Source organism: Acomys minous (assembly GCF_964271855.1).
Source record: "Acomys minous genome assembly, chromosome: 6".
Taxonomy (NCBI): domain Eukaryota; kingdom Metazoa; phylum Chordata; class Mammalia; order Rodentia; family Muridae; genus Acomys; species Acomys minous.
Window position 1 is genome coordinate 95,920,094 of NC_140487.1, and position 19,373 is coordinate 95,939,466.

Below are 19,373 nucleotides of genomic sequence, written 5' to 3' on the forward strand. Positions count from 1 at the left end.
AGCTGACTCCACAGAGCTGCCCTCTGATTTGTGCTCACACGCAATGGCTCATGAAGCCGACGGGAGAGTCAGCCGGAGATGGGATGGGCTTGAGTTAAGTGTCTTTCATTGGAAGGAGGAAGGAGCTTGTGGATGACAGACCCTGGCTTTGAATAGAAGCAAAGGGACTTAGGCAGGTTGTCCTAGCCCTCTGGCTGGGGTTGGCACTGAGCCTGTGAGGCTGTGTCATTTAGAAGGGCAGTGACGGGACTCTCCACTCTTAGAACTTCCAAAACCTTGAATCCAAGTTTCAAGCAATCAGGCAAGACACTGGTCCAGACTGGTTCAGGAGTTCAGCACTGAACTAATCACTCAAGCCTTGGGGGTGGGGTGGGGGGGGGACACAAGGGGTGGGGTCCTGTAGCACACATGAGTTTGGGGGATGGGTGCTATCTGTTTTAGACCATTCCCAGACAAGGGCCGTCCTTACAAGCCAGGCAGCCACCCTGCTTTGTGTCCATCTAGTGTCTGCCCTTGAAGGAAAAGCCCACAGAGAAGAAGATGGGTTGGGGGAAGTGGCTGATGCAGGGAGGGGCTTGAGAAAGCGCTTGGAAACCTGGTGAGGTGACAGAATTAGTAGAGGCTCTTGCCTCATGCAGGCAGCATGAAAACCTGACCATGGCCTGGGTTCAAACCCTGACACCCAAATCAAGGTGGAAGGAGGGAGTCAACTCCACAAAATTGTCCTCTGACCTCCACATGTGTGCTGTGGCATGTGTGTTCATGCATGTACACACACACACAAACACACACACACACACACACACACACACACACACACACACACACACACACATGCTCACACACGGACTAACTAATAATAAATAAACAAGTACATACATTTAATGCCATTGTGGTTGAGGATCAGAGAGGGAGTGGAGGAAGAGACAGACAGGTGGCCAGACCTAAGGTGTAGCACAGACTCCAGAAACAGGAAGGAGCGGAGTTGACAGAATTTGCTGACTCCGGATCTGGGGAGCTGCTCCTGGTTTCTGGCTTGGCCTCTGGACATAGTAACAGGAGAGCAGGTTGAGGAGTGACCATTCCATGTCAGAGGAAGGATTTCCAGGGGAAACAGCCAGGACAGAGGGTTCACCTGGGAGCCGTCCAGCCTGGGATCTTGGGTTTGGAGGTGTCAGCAATGTGGTGGTCATAGAGACTAGCAATGTATGAACCTGCCGGAGAGCAATTGAGAGGAGAGGCTGAGGGAGGCCTGGGAGGGGCCACACTGCAGGGGTTGTCTGAAAAAGAAGGGAAGGAGAGAGCTTGAGGGGAGAAGTCTGGCTCCTGGGGTCTGAGTTACCAGTTGGTTCCTGAGTTCAGAGATGGTTCGACCCTTGAAAGCTTAGACAGAGCAGAGGCTTCCTCAGCTTGAGACATTGCAGGAGCGTCCCTGAAGAGCAGGCCAAAAGGGCTATAGGTACATCCTGGCCTCTGAGGGAAGAGGTTTGTAGCAAACACGGTTTGGCCTGTTTCCTGCCCTCAGTCTCCACTGAGGAGGAACGGCCCCCAATGCAGTTTCAGATCTGAGAGAGACTCAACTAACTGTCCTCACTTATACATATGCCTCAGGACCCAAGAGATGGTTAAGTGCCTGATTCAAAGTTAGCAGTTGCTTTTCCAGCCCACAGTAGAAACCTGCTGTTGGATGCCAGGCTTAACGGAGCAAGACCCTGAAGCCACAGAGCCTTGGACTCTGTCCTTCCAGGCCTCGTTTGATTTGCTGGGGCAATCTGTTCCCAAGCGTTCCACATGCTTGGTTCCAGGCCCAGGGAAGATACTTGGCCTGGGTCATAGGCTTCAAGAGCCAAAGGTGCTGAACTGTGGAGGAAGAGGAAAATGCCGCTAACTTGACCCCCCCCCCCCCCCGCCAGGACCCCTCTCATCTGGCCTCTTCTAGCTTTGGGTCCTGGCCCAGCTTCCACTGCCCACTACTTGCTGTGCCCCCAGAGCCTCAACTCCAGAACCTGATTTTTGAGGAGAATCCAGCGTTTTGGCAACCTCCAAAGGGATGACCATGTCTCTGCTGTGGGAAGACCAAAGATGAGTGAGGAACTGTGAAAGCCACAGACACGAGGCTTAAGAAACTCCCAGGCTTGGGAGACAGCCTAGTGGGTAGAGCTCGCTGCACAAACACAGGGACCTCAGGTTTAAGTTTGCATCCCAGGAAATATAAAAAGCTGGGCATGGTGGCACGTGCTTGTAATGCCAGCACCGGAGAGGACAGAGACAGGTGGGTCCCTGGGCATCATTGTCCAAACAACTTACCCACTTACTGAAAATCAGGCCAGGAGAGACATTGTCCCCAAAATCAAGGTGAATGGCTCTTGAGGACACTTGAGGTTGACCTTTGGGCCCCTACACAAAGGAGCACATATGTGTACCCATGCATGCATAAACACACACACACACACACACACACACACACACACACACACACACAGACACATACACACACAGACACACACACACACACACACACACATGCACATGCATGTGCACTCTTAACAGCATCTTAGTTGTGATTTGAGAGCACTGGTTAATTCCAGCTCTGACATAGGCATGCTGTGTGACCTTGGGCAAGGCGTTGAACCTATCTGTTCCCAGTTTCTCAGTGAACTGGAGATTGTAATGGCATTTACTTCATATTGTTGGTGAGACGGAGTTCCATATGAAAAGGAGAGAGTAGGTGCCAGCTATAACCCTAATGACCGGCGCACCACCACAATAATAGTTCTGTGCCACAGGAAGCCAGCGTCCATTCTGAGGGAGGAGCTTGCCAAGTTGCCCCTGCCATGCGCTTCTTGCTGGAGACTTGAAAGGCAGCTTCTCAGGCCTTAGATCTGGTGAGAACAGCAAAGGATTTGGATTAAAGCCTCCTCAGAAAGCCAGGCGCGGTGGCACACACCTTTAATCCCAGCACTCGGGAGGCAGAGGCAGGTGGATCACTGTGAGTTCGAGGCCAGCCTGGCCTACAAAGTGAGTCCAGAATAGCCAAGGCTACACAGAGAGACCCTGTCTCAAAAAACAAAACAAAACAAAACAATCAAAAAACAAAAAACAAAAAGAAAAACAAACAAACAACCCCCTCAAAAAAACCCCAAAAAACAAAAAACAAAACCTCCTCAGATTCTGTAAAAAACAGTGCCATGAACAGCAAGAACAGCATCAGTACCTTCTCCCAACAGATCTACTGTAAGGAACCGACAGGCTGTAAGACTCAAACATCTTGGCTGCTACTACCTGCCAGCTGCACTCAACAACTGACCATCGTCTCACCTGGAAGTTGAAGCAACAGGGCCGCAGACAAGAATACCCCTAGGCGGTTTTCATTCCCCCCCTCCCCCTGCCCCCTCTGCCCCCCCCCCCCCCCAGGCTGGCCTGGGCTGACTGCCTTCCCCACTTAGCCAGCCCACAAGGCCCAGGAGATTTCGGAGTGTAAGCTCCAGCTTGGGAGCACAGAGCTGGCCAACCTGATGTGGGAGACTTCCACAATGACATGCCCTGAGCCTGAGGGTGCATGTGTTGGTTACCGAGCGCCAGGAGGAGACCGGGAGTTCTGGGGTCTCCTGTGGAATGTGACTAGACCAGAAGGGGCAGTTTGAAGAGAACATTCTCCCAGTGTCCAGGAAACATGCCTGAGAACAAAAAGCTTGGCTATAGCCTCAGGAGGAGGGGATTGGGTTTCTCTGTCCACCTCACCTGCTACTAGCGTTTTGCTCAATGCCAGTTTGTTTGTTTGGTTATTTATTTATTTATTAACCCAGTTATGCATTTATTGACTTATTTATTTATTTATTTATTTATTTATTTATTTACCCAGTTATGTATTGATTGACCCAGTTATTATTTATTTATTTATATATTTATAGACCCGGTGTTATTGTGTAGCCTTGACTGGCCTGGAATTTATGTAGCTCGAGTGGGCCTTGAACTCACAGAGATCTGCCTGCCTCTGCCACCCGTTACCTGCTGCCTCTTCGTCTCCCGACTTAGAGTTTGAGGTCTACCGTGCCAGCCTCACCACAGTACTTTTATATGCCTGGCCCATCGTTTCCCCACTGAATGCCCTAGTGAAACTCCAGCCCACAGCCAACTGCTGCCCACACCTGCAGCCTGGCTTCCGGTCACTCCTGATGCTGCCTCAAGTGAGCTTTCAAAGCCTCTAGGGCTCTTGGGGTTTTCTTGGTCATGCTGCAGGGAGGTCTCGGGTTTCTGCTGGTTTCAAGCCCAGAAGCAACCTCCGTTCTTGAGCTCTAGAAAGAATATTCCACCGGGACCAGGCGATAAAGGGAGCCGGGACGAGTTTACTCTTAGCAAGCAAGGAAGCAGGAAAGGGCACAGAGATGAGCGGCCACATCCCAGATCCCAGCAGGCAATAGGGCTCATATTTCTCCACTTTCTGCTGTTTCCTCTCTTGTGCTTCCCCCAGGCCTGGAACTTCCAGGGAATGGGTGGGTTTTTCTCATGAGACCACTTTACCCAGATTTCAAGCTATTGTTAAAAGATGTATAGGATGCAAGACTTTGTATAGGGATTCAAGTGCTCCAAAAACTGAAAAGTTTACTAGGTGAAAGGTAATTGGTCAGCTAGGCAAGGAAGTCCCTCAGGCTGGAGGGATCAACACCATTTAGTCTTTACATCCTGTGTTAGGGTCTCTGAGCTGGCCCAGCTGGAAGTCCTATTGTTCTTTGCGTCCTATTTTGGAGGACCAGCCCTCTGCCCCTCCTAAAGCGAACCTCCTGCCTAACAGTTAAAGCCCCTTCCCTCGGCTATAGCTGCTCTTTAAAGCTGCCTCCACCTTGCGGGGAGAATAGCCATTGGTCAGGGCCTCCCTCCGTTTTCAGCTCCAAACCCACCCACTCACCGCATGCACAGCCTTCCTTATCTTTATCAAAAGGAGCTGCAGGTCCTCCTTGCGCCCTGGGGCTGTCCGCCTTCCCTCTTCAAGGCCGACTTCTGTCTTTCATCTTCAGGTGGTCACTGCTTAATTGACCACATCTCTCCCATCTGGGCTTCTCTGTGGGCCCTATTTTCCCAGCATCCATTGCATCTTGGGTTATTTGCTTTATTGGAGCAGCCCCTAACCTAAGTCCTGGTACCTTACAATGGCTGGTTCCCTAGCGCCACTTCTGCCCCCCTTCCAAATCCACTATATGCTCACCTGAACACACAGTTCTGATCCAGCCATTTCTCTACGTAAAGATCCTCCTCACTGTGGCCTGGGAGATGGCTTCCCGAGTAAAGTGTTTGCTAAGCAAGACTGAGTACTAGCGTTTGGATCCCCAGGGTTCAGTGGAGGGAGGGACTCTGCAAGTTAAGCAGCCTGGCCAGACAAAACAGCAAGCTCCAGGGTCAGGGATAGACCCTTCCTCATTATACAAGGCAACTTCAGATCTGCACATTCTCCTGGGCACATGTACATATGTGCCCGTGCATACACGAATGCACACCGCACATACATCCACACATTCAAACTTGACACAACCTTCACTAGCTTCCTTTTGGCCATAAGGAAGTGGCCCATCTGGAAAGAGTCCCCCTGAGACAGCATTTCTGGGCTGTTTAGCCATTTCTTCTTTCCTTCCTAAAACTAATCCCTGCCTTCCTGGAGGAGCCAGGAAGTCTAACCAACTTTAGCCACGGGACCCCCCTGGATTACGATCCTCATGGTTTTCAGTGTCTCCAGGGCAAAGTCTGAATTCCTCCCTCCACACTGCTCCCTGGGAAAAGAGGATGCCTCTTCCCCCCCGCCCCCCATATTTTCTCTTGGAGTGTGTTTGTGTAGTGGCAGGGGGCTGAGTCAGCAGTGGAGACTGAGGAGGGAGGCTCATCCAAAGCAGATTCCTCTCAGGACTATTCACTGCAGGGTGCTGGGGCGGGGAGCGGGGAGGGGTGGGTTCATCTGCAGAGGATGTTTTGCTGAGAGCAAATGCAGGGCTGAGGAGTAGAGGAACCTGACTAAGGGTGAAAGTGGGCCACAGAGTCTTAACCAAAAGACAAGGGAGGGGAAGAGAGTAGGGGGAAAGCGTCTTCAAGAAGGGACAGCTTTGGAGAGACACTGGTGGGCAGCTGTGGATGACGTGGACCAGGAATTGGTGGGCTGCTGTGGGTGACGTGGACCAGACGGAGGCTGAGTGAAGTGTCTGGAGCAAGGTAGTAGAAGGTAAGGTCGAGCTGGGGGCCTGCTTTAGTGATGGAAGTGGGAGATGTCCTGCTGGCTGCATAGCCTGCCTCACACCATGGTCAGCTGGGTAGATGGCTGACTTCTACTGCGTAGGGAGCCGGCCATCTGGGGCACATACATGTTCTAGTCTCTTCCTCATATCCTTCCCTGGGGGCGCTGAGTTAGGGTCTGCAACTGAGGGTGCTGTGGGCAACAAAAAAGAGCAAGCCACTGATTTAAGGGGAGAGGCTCAGGGGGCTGGGGGTGGGGACTTCCTAGAGAATGCGGTCCTATGGGATAAGGAAGATAAGAAGCAAGAAGAGTGAAAAGATGCTGGAAGTGTGTGGAAATAGTTTGGTGTGGCTGGTCCAAGAGGCCGAGAGGAGAACAAGACCACATGACATCAGAGGGAAAAAAAATTAAGGGTACAAATTTAAGGGAGATTTTCATTTTAGTTGTACCATGGTCACTCTGGTTCAAGTGTTACGTCAGTGACAGAAAGTGGACTTGAGGACAAAAGAACAGAATCAGAGGAATGTGGAGGCAGCTGTACGATCAGGACCAACACAATGAGTGTCCCTTCTAAAGAATAGAGACGTGTGTTATCAGGCAAATGTCTATGAGCCTCTCAGAGATGATTTGTCATTGGTCTCGGGAGAAGAGCCAGTGAAAGAGCCTCCATTGTCTGGGACCACGCTGGGGTCTCTGAGCTGGACACTCAGTGACTGGTGGCACCTTCAGTCCCCAAGTAGGAACTCCTGAGATTAGGCAACAGTGATCCCATTTTGAATGTGTGAAGGGACTAGGCTCCTCGGAGCATCCAGGAGGTGAGTTTCTGTTGTTCCAGGCATCCTGGGACATGTGCTATTTTCCTCCCCGGGCTCCGAGCACCTTGTCCTCCTCTCAGTTTGCAGCCCTCTTCCCCAGCATCTCTCCAGGAGATGCCCCTGTCTGCAGAGCCTGCATCTCTGCTGCCAATAGTCACCAGGCTCATCTTGCCCACTTGGCAGAACTATGCTTCCCAGATGCAAGCACAGGGGACTTAACGGGGGTGGTTGTGACCCAGCCTTGCCCACTTGAGTGGCCCCTTAGAGTCACATTCTTTGATATGGGGATGGGTCTAATGGCTAATTGTAAATCAGGGTTGTCTCCTGATTTTTTTTATGGAAATGGAGCCTAATTGGAGGTTAATCTTGGTGAATAAACGTTAGCAGCACCCTTCTCAGCAAGCCTAAACTTAACTGTGGCACAGAACTTCCAGCCAGCCTGGTTAGGGTACTATTTTATCGTCCAGGCATTGGAAGCGGGCACTCCTTTAGCGAAATTCTACTTTGTATAACTTAATACTTCCCCAGGGAGTTCATTAGTAAAGCCCTTTACAGCTCCAATTTCACTACTTCAAGCGTTTCCTGCACCAGCGTCTTTTCGGAGACAGGCCTCTGGGACTCTGATCGATGCCTTAGGATAGTCTGCACCTTGCCCAGCAGGAAGTGGCAAAAGCAGTAACTTATGTCCTTCTCACCTGGAAACACACCGCAGAAGAAAGAGAGACCCCTTCCAGGGTGACTCCAAGCAGGAAGTGACTTACTGCTCAGAAGGACTGGAGCCCAGAAGTGGGCCAACTGGTAGGGCCACATGGATCCCAGGCTGTTCTTGTTTCATAGGTGGGGGAGGGAGACCCATCCTCCAAGGGATCCCTCAGGGACTCCACAGAAGGAAGATTATAAGTCAGGGCCACATTTCTAAAGAAAACACTCACCAGTTCCCCCTTGAGCCTTTAATCCTAGCCCTGGGGAGGCAGGGGCAGGCGGATCGCTGTGAGTTTGAGGCCAGCCTGGTCTACAAAGCGAGTCCAGGACAACCAAGGTTAACACGGAAAGACCCTGTCTCGAAAAGGCAAAAACAAAAACAAAACAAAACTCTCCCAATGAACAAATGTGAAGGGCTGGGTTCCCCCACTCTCAGAGACCAGAAACCTACTGTTTCCCCAAACCTTTGTAATCCTCGTGATCTTTCTCTCTTGAGAACAGAAACTCCAGGTCTGGCTGAAGATGCCATTATGGCTCCGTAGCCTGGGATGAGTGGGCTTTTGGGTGGGGGTGGGGGTGGGAGTGGGGGCATGAGGGTCTCTGAGGTGATATAGTGATATGAAGACAACAATTATAGGCATCTTTTTATTCAACATTTGCCAGGAGCCCAGTCATCTCCCTCAGGTAGCATTTAATCCTAAGAATCAATGGCAACACGGTTCTGAGAGACGGAGGCAGAAGAGGCTGAGTGGCCTCACCCAGGCCCCAGCTGCTAGGTTACAAGCTCAAAGGTGTTTTTCCCTGTCCCGGCCCTGTCCAGGCCTACCTCGTCAGGAAGCCATTTCCCTCGGCTTTGCCAAGAGTCACTCTCGCTGAAAAGTGATTACTGGTGTAGTCATGGAGAGGCAACAGTCACTTCCGTAGAGACCCTTGATGATGTCATAGGGCAAGGCTGGTGTTGGAAATACGGGTCAGGTCTTCAGGGGCTCCAGATGACTATCCCGTAGAGACCCCAGAACCAGGCAGAGAACACAACAGTCCATGGACACAAATAGCCCCGAGGAGGCATCACTCACCTTCTCATGGTGTGGACGTGTGAGTACACATGAGCTTCTAGTCATGTATTATGCAATACCACGGGGGGAGGCCAGAGGGATGCACGTATGTGCACGCACCTGTGGGCGTCTTGCGACAAGTTCTGGGGACACTGAGGCAGGTCACGGGAAGAAGGGCTCCAGCTCTGTCAGATGAGGCTGGCGATACTGGAGGTGGTCTCATGACGCTGGCCAGACGACAACTGTGCTGAGATGCTAAAGATGCTGCTGTTACCGCTGTGGCCATTTTGGGTGGAGGGTGCATCCGTACAGATTGGGGGGCAGTGTCCACTCACACCCACCTGATAGAGTAGCAAACCCAGCAGCAAGACTGAGCCCAAGGAAGCCAGGGTAATGCCCACAGACAGCATGGCAACCAGTGGCCGAGCTGGGGCCGGGGCAGCAGCCAGCCCAGCCAGGGTCAAGCCGGTGACCAGCAGCACAAAGCCACTGAGCAGCACCACCACGACGTCCGCCCCTCCGCCGCTGCGCAGCAGAGCCACGTGCTGGGCCTGCCGTATGCAGTTCATATCCTGCACCGCCGAGCTCATCAGCTGTTTGACCAGAACCATCAGGGCCAGCAGGCAGAGCACGGTGCCCACGGCCAGGCGCCATTCGCCAGATCGACTGCTGGTAGAGGACAGCAGTGCCACGCCGCCTGCCCCACAGCCAGCCACGAGGCCCACGGCCACGGAGAAACAGAGCAAGGAGCGCCGGGGCTGCTGGGACCACCATAGCTCCACCTGCTCCGCCAGCACATCTTGAGGCAGCCCCCTTCCCTCGGAGGCTTGTTGGGACATGGCTTGGTCAGGCAGGGTCAGGATAGAAGATCAGGGCTCAGAGGGTGTTTATCACGGCCCTGTGTCCCCATCACCTGGCTGGCAGCTAGAGGCCCAGTCTCCTCTTCTCAGTCCAGGCTATGGCTATTATCTCACCTGCAGGACAGGATCACGTTATTTCCCACCCATCTGGCCCTCATAGTCTTACCTGTGAGTCTTAGGGAAGGGCCCCAAGAATCTATCTCAGGGTCCTCAGGGCCTGTTTCTGAAAGCTGCAGCCCCAGCATTCCACCTCAGGGAAAGCGCCTCTCCTGACCCCAACAGAGTTCCCTCCACCACAGGGCCACCCCCCTCCCCTTCAAGGAATCCCCTTGCCCAGCCGGGCCCCTGACCTCTCGTGCTCTGGCCGCCTCAGTTGCCTGTTCCATCCAGGAAGCTGGTGCTCCAGTGGATGGTGGGATGAACGGTCAGAGATAAAGCCTCATTCAGGACCAGACTCACATGGCCTCAGCTGTCACTGCTGGCTCCTGGGGAGGGAGGGGGGAGGTGTGGAGAGGGGGAGGCTGAGGACTTAACCCTTCAGGAACCTTCCTTCTCTGTGGGTCCAGCACTCCCTTCTTCCATTAATCCCACTCTCTCTTGGTCTGGCAATAAAAGGTGCAGGCTCCAGATCTTTCTTTCCAGTGCTGGTCTTCCTCCCGGGGCCAAAGTCATCCCTGATGCAACAGGGCCCAACCCGAATTCCTCATCTTACCCTAAACCTGTTCCTCCTGTGTTCCTTTCTCAAGATGAATTTTGCCACCCTCAGCCCATCACAGGGGCTCCTTACCGCCCTCTGCTGTTGTGTATCCATGCCCCTAGGGCTTCTAAACATAATTCCATCCCGGTCTGTCCTCACCAGAACTGGGCGCCCCCTTCTCCACCCCCCTCCTCACCTCCTTACCCCCCCCCACCTCCCCGCCACTGACGTACATGCTCCCTACTGGTTTACAACCGCCCCCCCAAAATCCCTCCACGTGTTCTCTGAGACAGCAAAAAAGCAGGGCTCTGGATTTGAACCAGAGCCTGGTCCTTCCTCTCGTGGGAATGTGGGGAGGGATCTAACAGTGTTACTCATTTAACCTGTTCCCCAGAGGACAGACTGCATGACTCACACCAGGTAAAAATAAAGCTGGCACAGCCGGCAAGGAGCCAGCTTCCTGCAGCAGCAGCAGAGACAGAGCCTGTAGGTGCCAGCTGCGAGTCCAGGAGGGCCTTGAATGGGACCGGGAAGCCCCAGCTCAGCTCTTAGAGGCCTTATCTGAGAAGTGAGGACGCAAGAGTTTATGCTGAGGACTGGGAGAATTCATCTATGAGCTTCCTTTCAGACTTCCCATGGGACAAAGGGATTCAAAGCATACTTTTTGAGTAAGAGACGCAGGATGAATCAGAAGGCTTAAGTCCCACAGCCCATATGGACCACATAGTTGAGAACGGGGTGTTGTTGTTGTTGTTTTTTACTGCTACCAGAGAGATCTGTCCTCCAGGACCCCTCTGTCCTTTGCGGGGGCCGCCCGGCTTGCAAAGTGGGCGGGGCAGGTGCCCACGCCCCCACGGGTGGTGGGGGAGGGGCCATGGGCGGAGTCTGTTCTAGCGAGCATTCCCCAGGATTGTGGCAGCCTGGTCTGACGGTGCTGGCACAGGTCTACTGGGGCGGGGGAACGACCCCAGGTGGGTGGAGGTTCTCAGTAGTAGAACCAGTGGGAAAGGTGGGGGTAGGGCGGGTGGGGCACTCACGAGAAGCCTGGCTGTGGCTGAATCCGATTTGAGAAGGCAGGGGCCCCCCAGGTGGGGCGTTCTAGCTCCGTTTCCGGGAGACGATTCACCTGCCCAACTTGCACCTAGGTGAGCTGGAAGGAGGGGGGATTAACAGGTGTTGTTTCCAGGGCAGGGCCTGAGCCAATTGGCTGACGTGGCCCTGCGCCTTCTAAGGGGCTGAGACATTCCTGGAAAGGGAGGGACTTCTGTCGGCTGCTTGCTGTTAGGTCTGGAGCACAATGCGCTGGCTGGGTCAGCAGGAGGAAAGAATGCCTTCCCTCTGCCCCAGTCTGAGCTCTAACCCACTCCCCAACTCCAACGTCATTTTACCTTAAGCCCCTCCCCGAAGATCTACCTCCAAGCTTGCACGTAGTTACACTCCGTGGTGCTTGTAATCCTTGAGGCAGAGGGAAAGCCAGTGGGAGGCCCCACACCTGGCCTGGCACCTCAGCTCCGACTTCTCGGTCCAGCGTGTTCTGAACTTTAGTTTAAAACCACGCTGTGTACCCTCAGTCCCGGTCCTGATTCGTATCCCTGAGTCTAGCCCCTCAAAACCCAGCTGTGCCTCAAAGTCGGCCTCAGCTCCAGAGCTCAGCATCAGTGATACCCCAAACGCAGCTTCAGCCCCATCTTGGGCTCCCCCCCCCCCAATAAGCCAGTGGTTTCTTTTCCTTGAGGCCTCAAGTGCGTGGCAACGTTAGCGTGCCCAATGAGTGGGTAGAGACCTTTCAGGTAGACAGCGGGAGCTCCCACAATTAGCATTTCCTGGATCAGTTCCACATCCTTTGACAAGCCAGAGCTTCCTTCGGTTGTATGGAATGCCTCCATTTACCCTTTGAACTCAGTCAGCTGAGGTGCCCCATCTGACCTGCCTGATTTGACTGCACTTTCCCCCCTCCCGCCTCCCCTCCCCCCCCCCCCCCCCCCCCGCCCGAGCTTCCTCAACAACCGCCCTTCTTTGTTCTTAATTGTCCTCTAGTTAGCCTTCCCCACTCCCAGGATGTGTGTCCCCAGCCAGTTCAGGGCTAGCGACCAGTTTACCACCGTGATTCCAGCAGGCAGCGCGCGGTAGCCTGTACAAGCAGGGTAATAGAATAGAGAAATGCTGGTTGAGTTCGTTGGCTGAATCAAAGTGTGAACTGACGGGTGTGACTATTTTGAGCTTTGAGCATTTGGGATGAAACCAGAAAGACAAGTCCGGCCCGGGCTCAGGGATGAGTCCACAGGCTGTTCTGAAGTGGAGCCCGGATAAGGTTCAGGGCTCTGCTTCTAATCAGCGAATCAGGATCTCCTAGGCCATGCCCCGGGTGGCCAGAGGTGACTGGCTGGCTGGAGGGTGTGCAGGCTGTCAGGCAGCCTCTGCCTCCCCCTCCTACTCAAACACATGCCTTAGTGTGCTCTTTTCCCCTCTTCATTTGATGTGTATAAAAAAATAAAAAATAAAAATAAAAAAACAAACAACAAAATAAAACAAAAAAAAAAAAACCGACAAAAATAAAATCCAAGTTATCTTCCCAAGATCAGTTCACAAAATAACTGTTGCTGGCCGGGCTTCCTCTTTGTTCTGCCCTGTGTAGATGACGAGGAGCTTATAACTCCAGGACATCGTGGTTTGTATGTATATGTTTGAGCTTACACATAATTTCAACAAATTCTCTCATATGTTGCATCTGAATCTGACTGACTTTTCTCCTCCCTCACTCCTCCTAGAGACCCCTCCACCTCCCTACATCCTCAGATCCACCCCTCCATTTCCCTTCAACACACACACACACACACACACACACACACACACACACACACACACGAGCAGGCCTCCCAGGGATATCAACCGAACACAGCATAACAAATTACAATAAAACTAGGCACAAACTCTCATATCAAGGCTGGAGGAGGCAATACAGTAGGAGAAAAAAGGTCCCAAGAGCAGACAGAAGAGTCAGAGACACCCCCCACTCCCACTGTTAGGGGTCCCACAGAACACCAAGATACATATACCCTTAACGTATATGCAGAGGTCCTAGCTCAGACTTATACAGGATCCGTGATTATCTGGGAGCCTCTCTTTATTTGTGTAACTTAAACCTTTCTAATAGCTTGTTTCAAAAGAGCAAGTTAAAAAAACACATTAAAATGAACGTACATGCTGGGTTGAGGATGTAGTCCAATGATTGCTCAAGCACCAGGTTCAATCCCCGGCACTGACAAATAGATGTATTTGAATTCTAAAGTATATTTTATCAAGAAGGTACTAATGAGCTCTTTGAAAGTCTTTTATTATCCATGCAAAGCATACAGGCCCAGCAGAACAGAGGTCTGGCCGAGCTTGTCAATCCTGGATTCACTGGAAACACTTCCAATATCCTGGTCCCTGGGAAAGTCTAGTCTCATGCTGACCCAGTGTCCAGCTGTCCGAGGCAGAGCCGGGGCGGGGGGTCCTGGGCAGCCCCTTTGGAGTCTATAGAACAGGATACAGAGCCTAAAGCCTCCTCAGTTGGAACATAGGCCGGGGGAGTCAGTGGCTCAGAGTTAGTACTGAATCGTCGCTCCAGCAGAGGCTGTGGGGTGGTTACTAGAACGTGGGTGCTCCCCACCAAAAGGATATGCTGGAAAGTCTTTACCTGAGGCAGAGGATTGCGTCTGACAGCTCCCCAGACCTTAGCACAGCTGACTCCATGATGGAAGTGCCATTCAGGCTATAAAACTTAGCACATAGACAGCGCCGTTTGCCAAGATGAAACCCATAGTTTTGGAAAAGTCTCTTAATGTACGAACCTTGCTTTTTGGCTTCTGTAGCTCTGCTTCTGGCTCACCGTTCTTGTTAACTGAAGTACGTCAACCCAGGACATAGTTTTTGTGCTTAAAAGCTTGCTCTGAGAAAGTCTTCGGCCTATACTGAACAGCCAGTATAGTTTCCAGGCTGCTAATAAAGACTTCCTATGGGCTTACACCCACACCTGAGCAGTCTTCTCTGGTGGATACCTCACAACATCCCCCTTCAGTAGTCTTCGTTGACTTATATACTCTAGCCCTTCCCCAAGGCTACATATAATCAGGGCAGAGAGGCACATAGCAGGTGGCATGCTGTGGCTGATACCCAGGTGATGGCCTATGATCCTCTCTGCTCTTCTATGAGAAGAGCCAACAAGCCCAGCTGGGTTGATCTTTTGCAGGTGGTGCAGCTGACCTCCTGAAGATGATGGTTGTTGGGATCTGAAGATAGTCACGTACAACCCCGGCTCAGAAGAGCTTCCAGGCCACCCTGTCTAAAACCACCATCTTGGCCAGGTGGTGGAACACACCTTTAATCTCAGCACTGGCGGTGGTGGTGGTGGTAGGAGGCAGAGGCAGGTGGATCTCTGTGAGTTCCAGGCCATCCTGGTCTACAAAGAGTGTTCCAGGATAGCTAGGGCTATACAGAGCAACCTTGTCTTGAAAAACAAAAATAAATAAATCAATAAATCACCATCTTTCCCAGCATCTATCTATCTCTCTCTCTCTCTCTCTCTCTCTCTCTCTCTCTCTCTCTCCTTTCTTTTTTTTCCTGAGACAGGTTTTCTCTGTGTAGCCCTGAGTGCCCTAGACTTGATTTGTAGACCAGGCTGGCCTCGAACTCATAGAGATCCACCTGCCTCTGCCTCCCAAGTGCTGGGATTAAAGGCGTGCGCCACCACCATGCCTGGCTTCCCCCAGCATTTCTTATTCCTTTATCCTTATTTCCTTTACTCGCCTGTCCTTCCCCTTATCCGTACCCCATCCCCCATTACCGAGGGCCTGGGTCTCCCTCTTGAACGTCCTTCTTTATGAGGAAGGGCTTTCTTTGTTCACTGCTGTTTTTCCGGCTCCTAGAACAACAGGTGTGTAACTCATGGTTGGTCAGTGGCTGAATGGGATTGTGGTTTTGGAGCTAGCTGATCTTGAAATGTCAAGTCTCTGCCCTAGTTATGTAAATTTCTAGGTTTCTATTGCTTTGTTAAAACATCATGACCAAAGGCAGCTTGGAGAGGAAACATTTTTTTTTTTTTTCACTTACTTTCACGTTACAGTCCATCACTGAAGGTCAGGGCACGAACTCAAGGCAGGAACTTGGAAGCAGGAGCTGATGCAGAGGCCATGGAAGAATGCTGCTTACTGGCTTGCTCCCCATGGCTTGCTCAGCCTGCCTACAATTAACACTTAAAACCGCTAGCCCAGGGATGGACCCATCTACAGAGTGCTGGGCCCTCTCACATCGTTCATCAAGAAAATGCCCTGTAGACTTGTCTACAGGCCAGTCCAGTGAGGACATTTTTCCCAACTGAGGTCCTGCTTCTCAAATGACTCTGGGTTATGTCATGTTGATAAAAGCAACTAACCAGGACATGTTTGGTGGGTCTGGGTCTCTTCATTTGAAAAAGGAGATAAAGCTTAGTCAGTGGTTATGAGAGGAATTTTATGGTTGAATCCACTCATTCAGGAAAAAAAAAATTATTGTGCCCCTTCTGTGAACCAGGTGTTGTGCAGGGGACACAGGAGTGAACTGGGAGCTAATGTCCCTGTCACCTGGGAGAAAAGGCTAGGAGGCACAGGGTCGCCACAGGGCATCAGTGGATCCATACCTATACATGGTGACTGACCATTTCTCTAGGTGTCTACCTAGATGCTCATCCTAGAAACCAGGATTATCATTCCTGACTCGCCCCTGCGTCTACAGTTGATCGAACAGAGGTAACGCCCCTGACTCAAGCCAGGTCCCAAAGCTTCCCTTTGAGCAATTAAGATTGCACTGGAGAGATGGCTCAGTGGTTAAGAGCATCTGCTGCTCTTGCAGAGGGCCCGTGTCTGCTTCTCTGGACAGTGTCAAACAGTTCTGAAACAATAATAAGTAAATGACATCTACCTCTCTCTGAAGGTCCCAGTGACAAGCTGAGGTACAGTTCCACCGGTGTTCCTTCTCGGGGAACCAGTGAGTTTACTAGGCTTCCTTACGGAGCAGTGGAGGTCATGGGTGGGAATGTGGGTGGCCTTAAAGCAGCTACACTGGATGGTCTGCACTCAGAATGGATGACCACTCCCCATGGATACGTAAAAGGAAGTGTTCTCTCTAGTCTTCCCGCCTGTATACAGTAAATCCCGCCTCCCCCACCCCCCAGTCCACTTAATTAGGCCAGAGTTGTATATAGCTGGTTGGGAGGTGTGGCTGGATCCTCAGTGAGGGTCCCATGATCCTCTGGCAGCACAGGAAAGGTCAGCAGTCAATCAGCCCAGCTGCGGTGACTGGTTTTGCAAGTGAGCCCAGCTGAACTCACCAAGAGGGAGGCAAGTCCTATACAAAAGGCTTGCAAAGGCTTGCAATTCCAGTTCCAGGGATTCTGAGGCCCTCTCCTGGACTCCGTGGGCATCTACACTCACCCAAGTGTGTGCATGTGAGAGCGCGCGCGCGCACACACACACACACACACACACACACACACGGCAGGTAAACCTTAAACAAACAAGCTAGGCGGTTACTGCACAGCACTCAGGAGGCAGAGCCAAGTAGTTCAAGGCCAGCCTGGTCTACAGAGTAAGTTCCAGGACAGCCAAATCTACACAGAGAAACTCTGTCAACAACAACAACAACAACAACAACAACAGCAGCAACAACAACCAAAACCCCCAAAACAAAAACCCAAATTAGGACTGAGTTCTAGCAGAAGGCTACAGGTACCCTTCCTTGGGTATGACCCCAGATAGCTTAAGCAAAGAGAGGGGAATTTATTTTCTGGCTCCACTTGGGTCTCCCAGGCTTTCTTTTGACAGAGAAACACCCAGGCCTCAAGAAGGACCCGAGCCAGGGTCTGGAACCCAGCTGGAGCCCACCCTGTCTCTTGTCTAGGACCCTGCAGACAGGCACCCCATCATAAGTTCGGCTGGCAGAAGGGCACATCAACGCCACTCCACAGAAGCCCCGAACAGAAATGAAATCTTCAATCCAATCTGTAGACCAGGGCTGGCCCTGAACTCAGAAATCCATCTGCCTCTGCCCCAAGTGCTGAGATTAAAGGTGCGCACCACCACCATTAGTGTTCATAGTCCTAATTTTAACATTTACGACATTAATACACTCAGTTTGTGCCTAGAACATTCTAGCCCTCGTCTATCATGTGACACCTAGTAGATGAGCAATAAATACCAGTTCTTATAAACCCACCAGCCACAGCAGGGAGTCAGTAATGCTGGTCCCTCCTGGTGTACAACAAGGTCATGTCCTTATAAATATGCCCCCCCACCAGTGTGGCTCCACTCATGGGAATCTGGCTGCATTTCAGATGTAAACAAGGCATAACTGCTCCCTTGAATCTTTGATGGTTTTGCGGAGCTCAGGGAGAATGAACCCCACTCCTGATCCTTGGATGTGGGCTCTCTCTCCTTTCTGAATCCAGAATAATTGTAATGAGGTGTTACCTGGTCATACAGCTATTCCCAGGATTGCCTGCGCCCCTCAAATATCTCCTGGGAACAGCTGGTAAGCAGTGGCTGATGCCACAATGGTCGGTCGTGCTTTGTGGAAACAGTGGAGGAAGGTAGACATCGATGCCGGGACTCGGGCTGTGGGGTGGAGTCTCTCAGGTCAAGAGAACGGGATGGCAGAGAAGGCCCATCTGAGACCTGAGCAGTTTACACTGATGCTGAGATTCTGGAGAACAGGGGTGGCGTGCACACTGGATGTCAGAGGCATAGGGGAAAAGGATACTGCTGAAGGCTCTCACACTAGGATGACAAGCTTCACCTAAAGCTGCCATCCTCAATGAATGAGTCCCCAGAGCTCAAAGATGGTGGAGTGCACCCATAAGAACAAGAACTGAGGCCGGGCGGTGGTGGCGGCGCACGTCTTTAATCCCAGCACTCAGGAGGCAGAGGCAGGCAGATCGCTGTGTGTTCGAGTCCAGCCTGGTCTATAAAGTGAGTCCAGGACAGGCAAGGCTACACAGAGTAACCCTGTCTCCGAAAACAAAACAAACAAAAAGAACCAGAACTGAGTTGACATGCATCTGGGCGACTGGCTCGGCCTCTACAGCTGCTATGGGGGATGGGGGGTGGGGGATGGGGGATGGGGGATGGGGATGGGGATGGGGGATGGGGGATGGGGGATGGGGGATGGGGGATGGGGGTGACTCTAGGTTCAGTCTATCAGTGAGGGCCAACCAGCAGAAGAGACCTCTAGGACAAGGTGGTTGACACAAAGGAGGGCCTTCTATCTCCCCAGGAAATCAATATAGGCAAAGTAGAGGGAAGTCTGAGATGCAATAGGGAGAGAACCGGGGTCACCCCACAGGCATAGGAGCTGGGAAGGCAGGATGCAGAGAGTTAAACAAGACTGAGCCGCTAGCCTCAGACTCTGAGGAGACAAGCCACTGGCTCAAGCACTAGCTGGGGGTGCGCGCGTGTTTTCCTTCTCTTCATCTGCTGGGCAGCAGCACCCCGCCCCCCCTTACCCTCCCCCCCACCTTCCCTTGTTTAGACTCTCTGGGAAGTCACATTCCGATACCCTCCAACCCGGTGGCCTGTGGAGTTTGTACAAGCACCTCTCTAGCACAGAACAGGAAAACACAGGCTTTGGAGGCCACTGGGGCAGCAGGCTCACAGTCACGGCCCCACCCTGGTGACTGTGTGCCGAGCGCCATCCGGTAGGAGGAATTTCCTGGTGATGTGCTTGCCATTTGAATGCCAACCTCAGGGAATTTGCTTCTGGTCCTCAGAGCTCCATTTTCCTCTGCACGTTTCTCCTTTCTAGGCCATGCTTTCCCTCCCTTGGCTTGGCTAACTCCCACCAGTCCTCAGAAGAGCTTATCTCTCTCCCTTAGTCATCTTTCTGGGCCAGCCCACCAGCCTCTCACACTTGTACACACCCGCAACTTCTTCCTAACCATTGATGCCACGCATCACACCCAGGTGAGCTTTAGACTCAGAGACGGCGCTTACGGAGTTCACGCACCAGGAAAGGCAG

At 52.2% G+C, this 19,373-nt stretch overlaps 1 protein-coding gene across 8 annotated transcripts; it reads right to left on the reverse strand.

Annotated features, from left to right (window-relative positions):
• Positions 1–8,365: 8,365 nt before the first annotated feature.
• Positions 8,366–12,549, reverse strand: TMEM125 (transmembrane protein 125). Of its 8 annotated transcripts, none has more exons than XM_084785070.1 (5): positions 12,446–12,549; positions 11,384–11,496; positions 10,762–10,907; positions 10,000–10,134; positions 8,366–9,763 (listed from the first exon to the last, which is right to left on the reverse strand). In XM_084785070.1, exon 5 carries the CDS (start codon positions 9,626–9,628, stop codon positions 8,978–8,980), a length of 651 nt encoding a protein of 216 aa, XP_084641196.1. In that variant the 5' UTR covers positions 9,629–9,763; positions 10,000–10,134; positions 10,762–10,907; positions 11,384–11,496; positions 12,446–12,549; the 3' UTR covers positions 8,366–8,977. The 8 variants fall into 8 exon arrangements, with proteins under 8 accessions (XP_084641196.1, XP_084641197.1, XP_084641198.1 ...); XM_084785071.1 differs by lacking the exon at positions 12,446–12,549 and adding an exon at positions 12,130–12,253; XM_084785072.1 differs by lacking the exon at positions 12,446–12,549 and adding an exon at positions 11,760–12,091.
• Between the last annotated feature and the right edge of the window lie 6,824 nt (positions 12,550–19,373).

Bases quoted from the DNA above. Each gene is read 5' to 3' on its own strand.
- TMEM125 (XM_084785070.1), bottom strand. From the start codon at position 9,628: ATGTCCCAACAAGCCTCCGAGGGAAGGGGGCTGCCTCAAGATGTGCTG.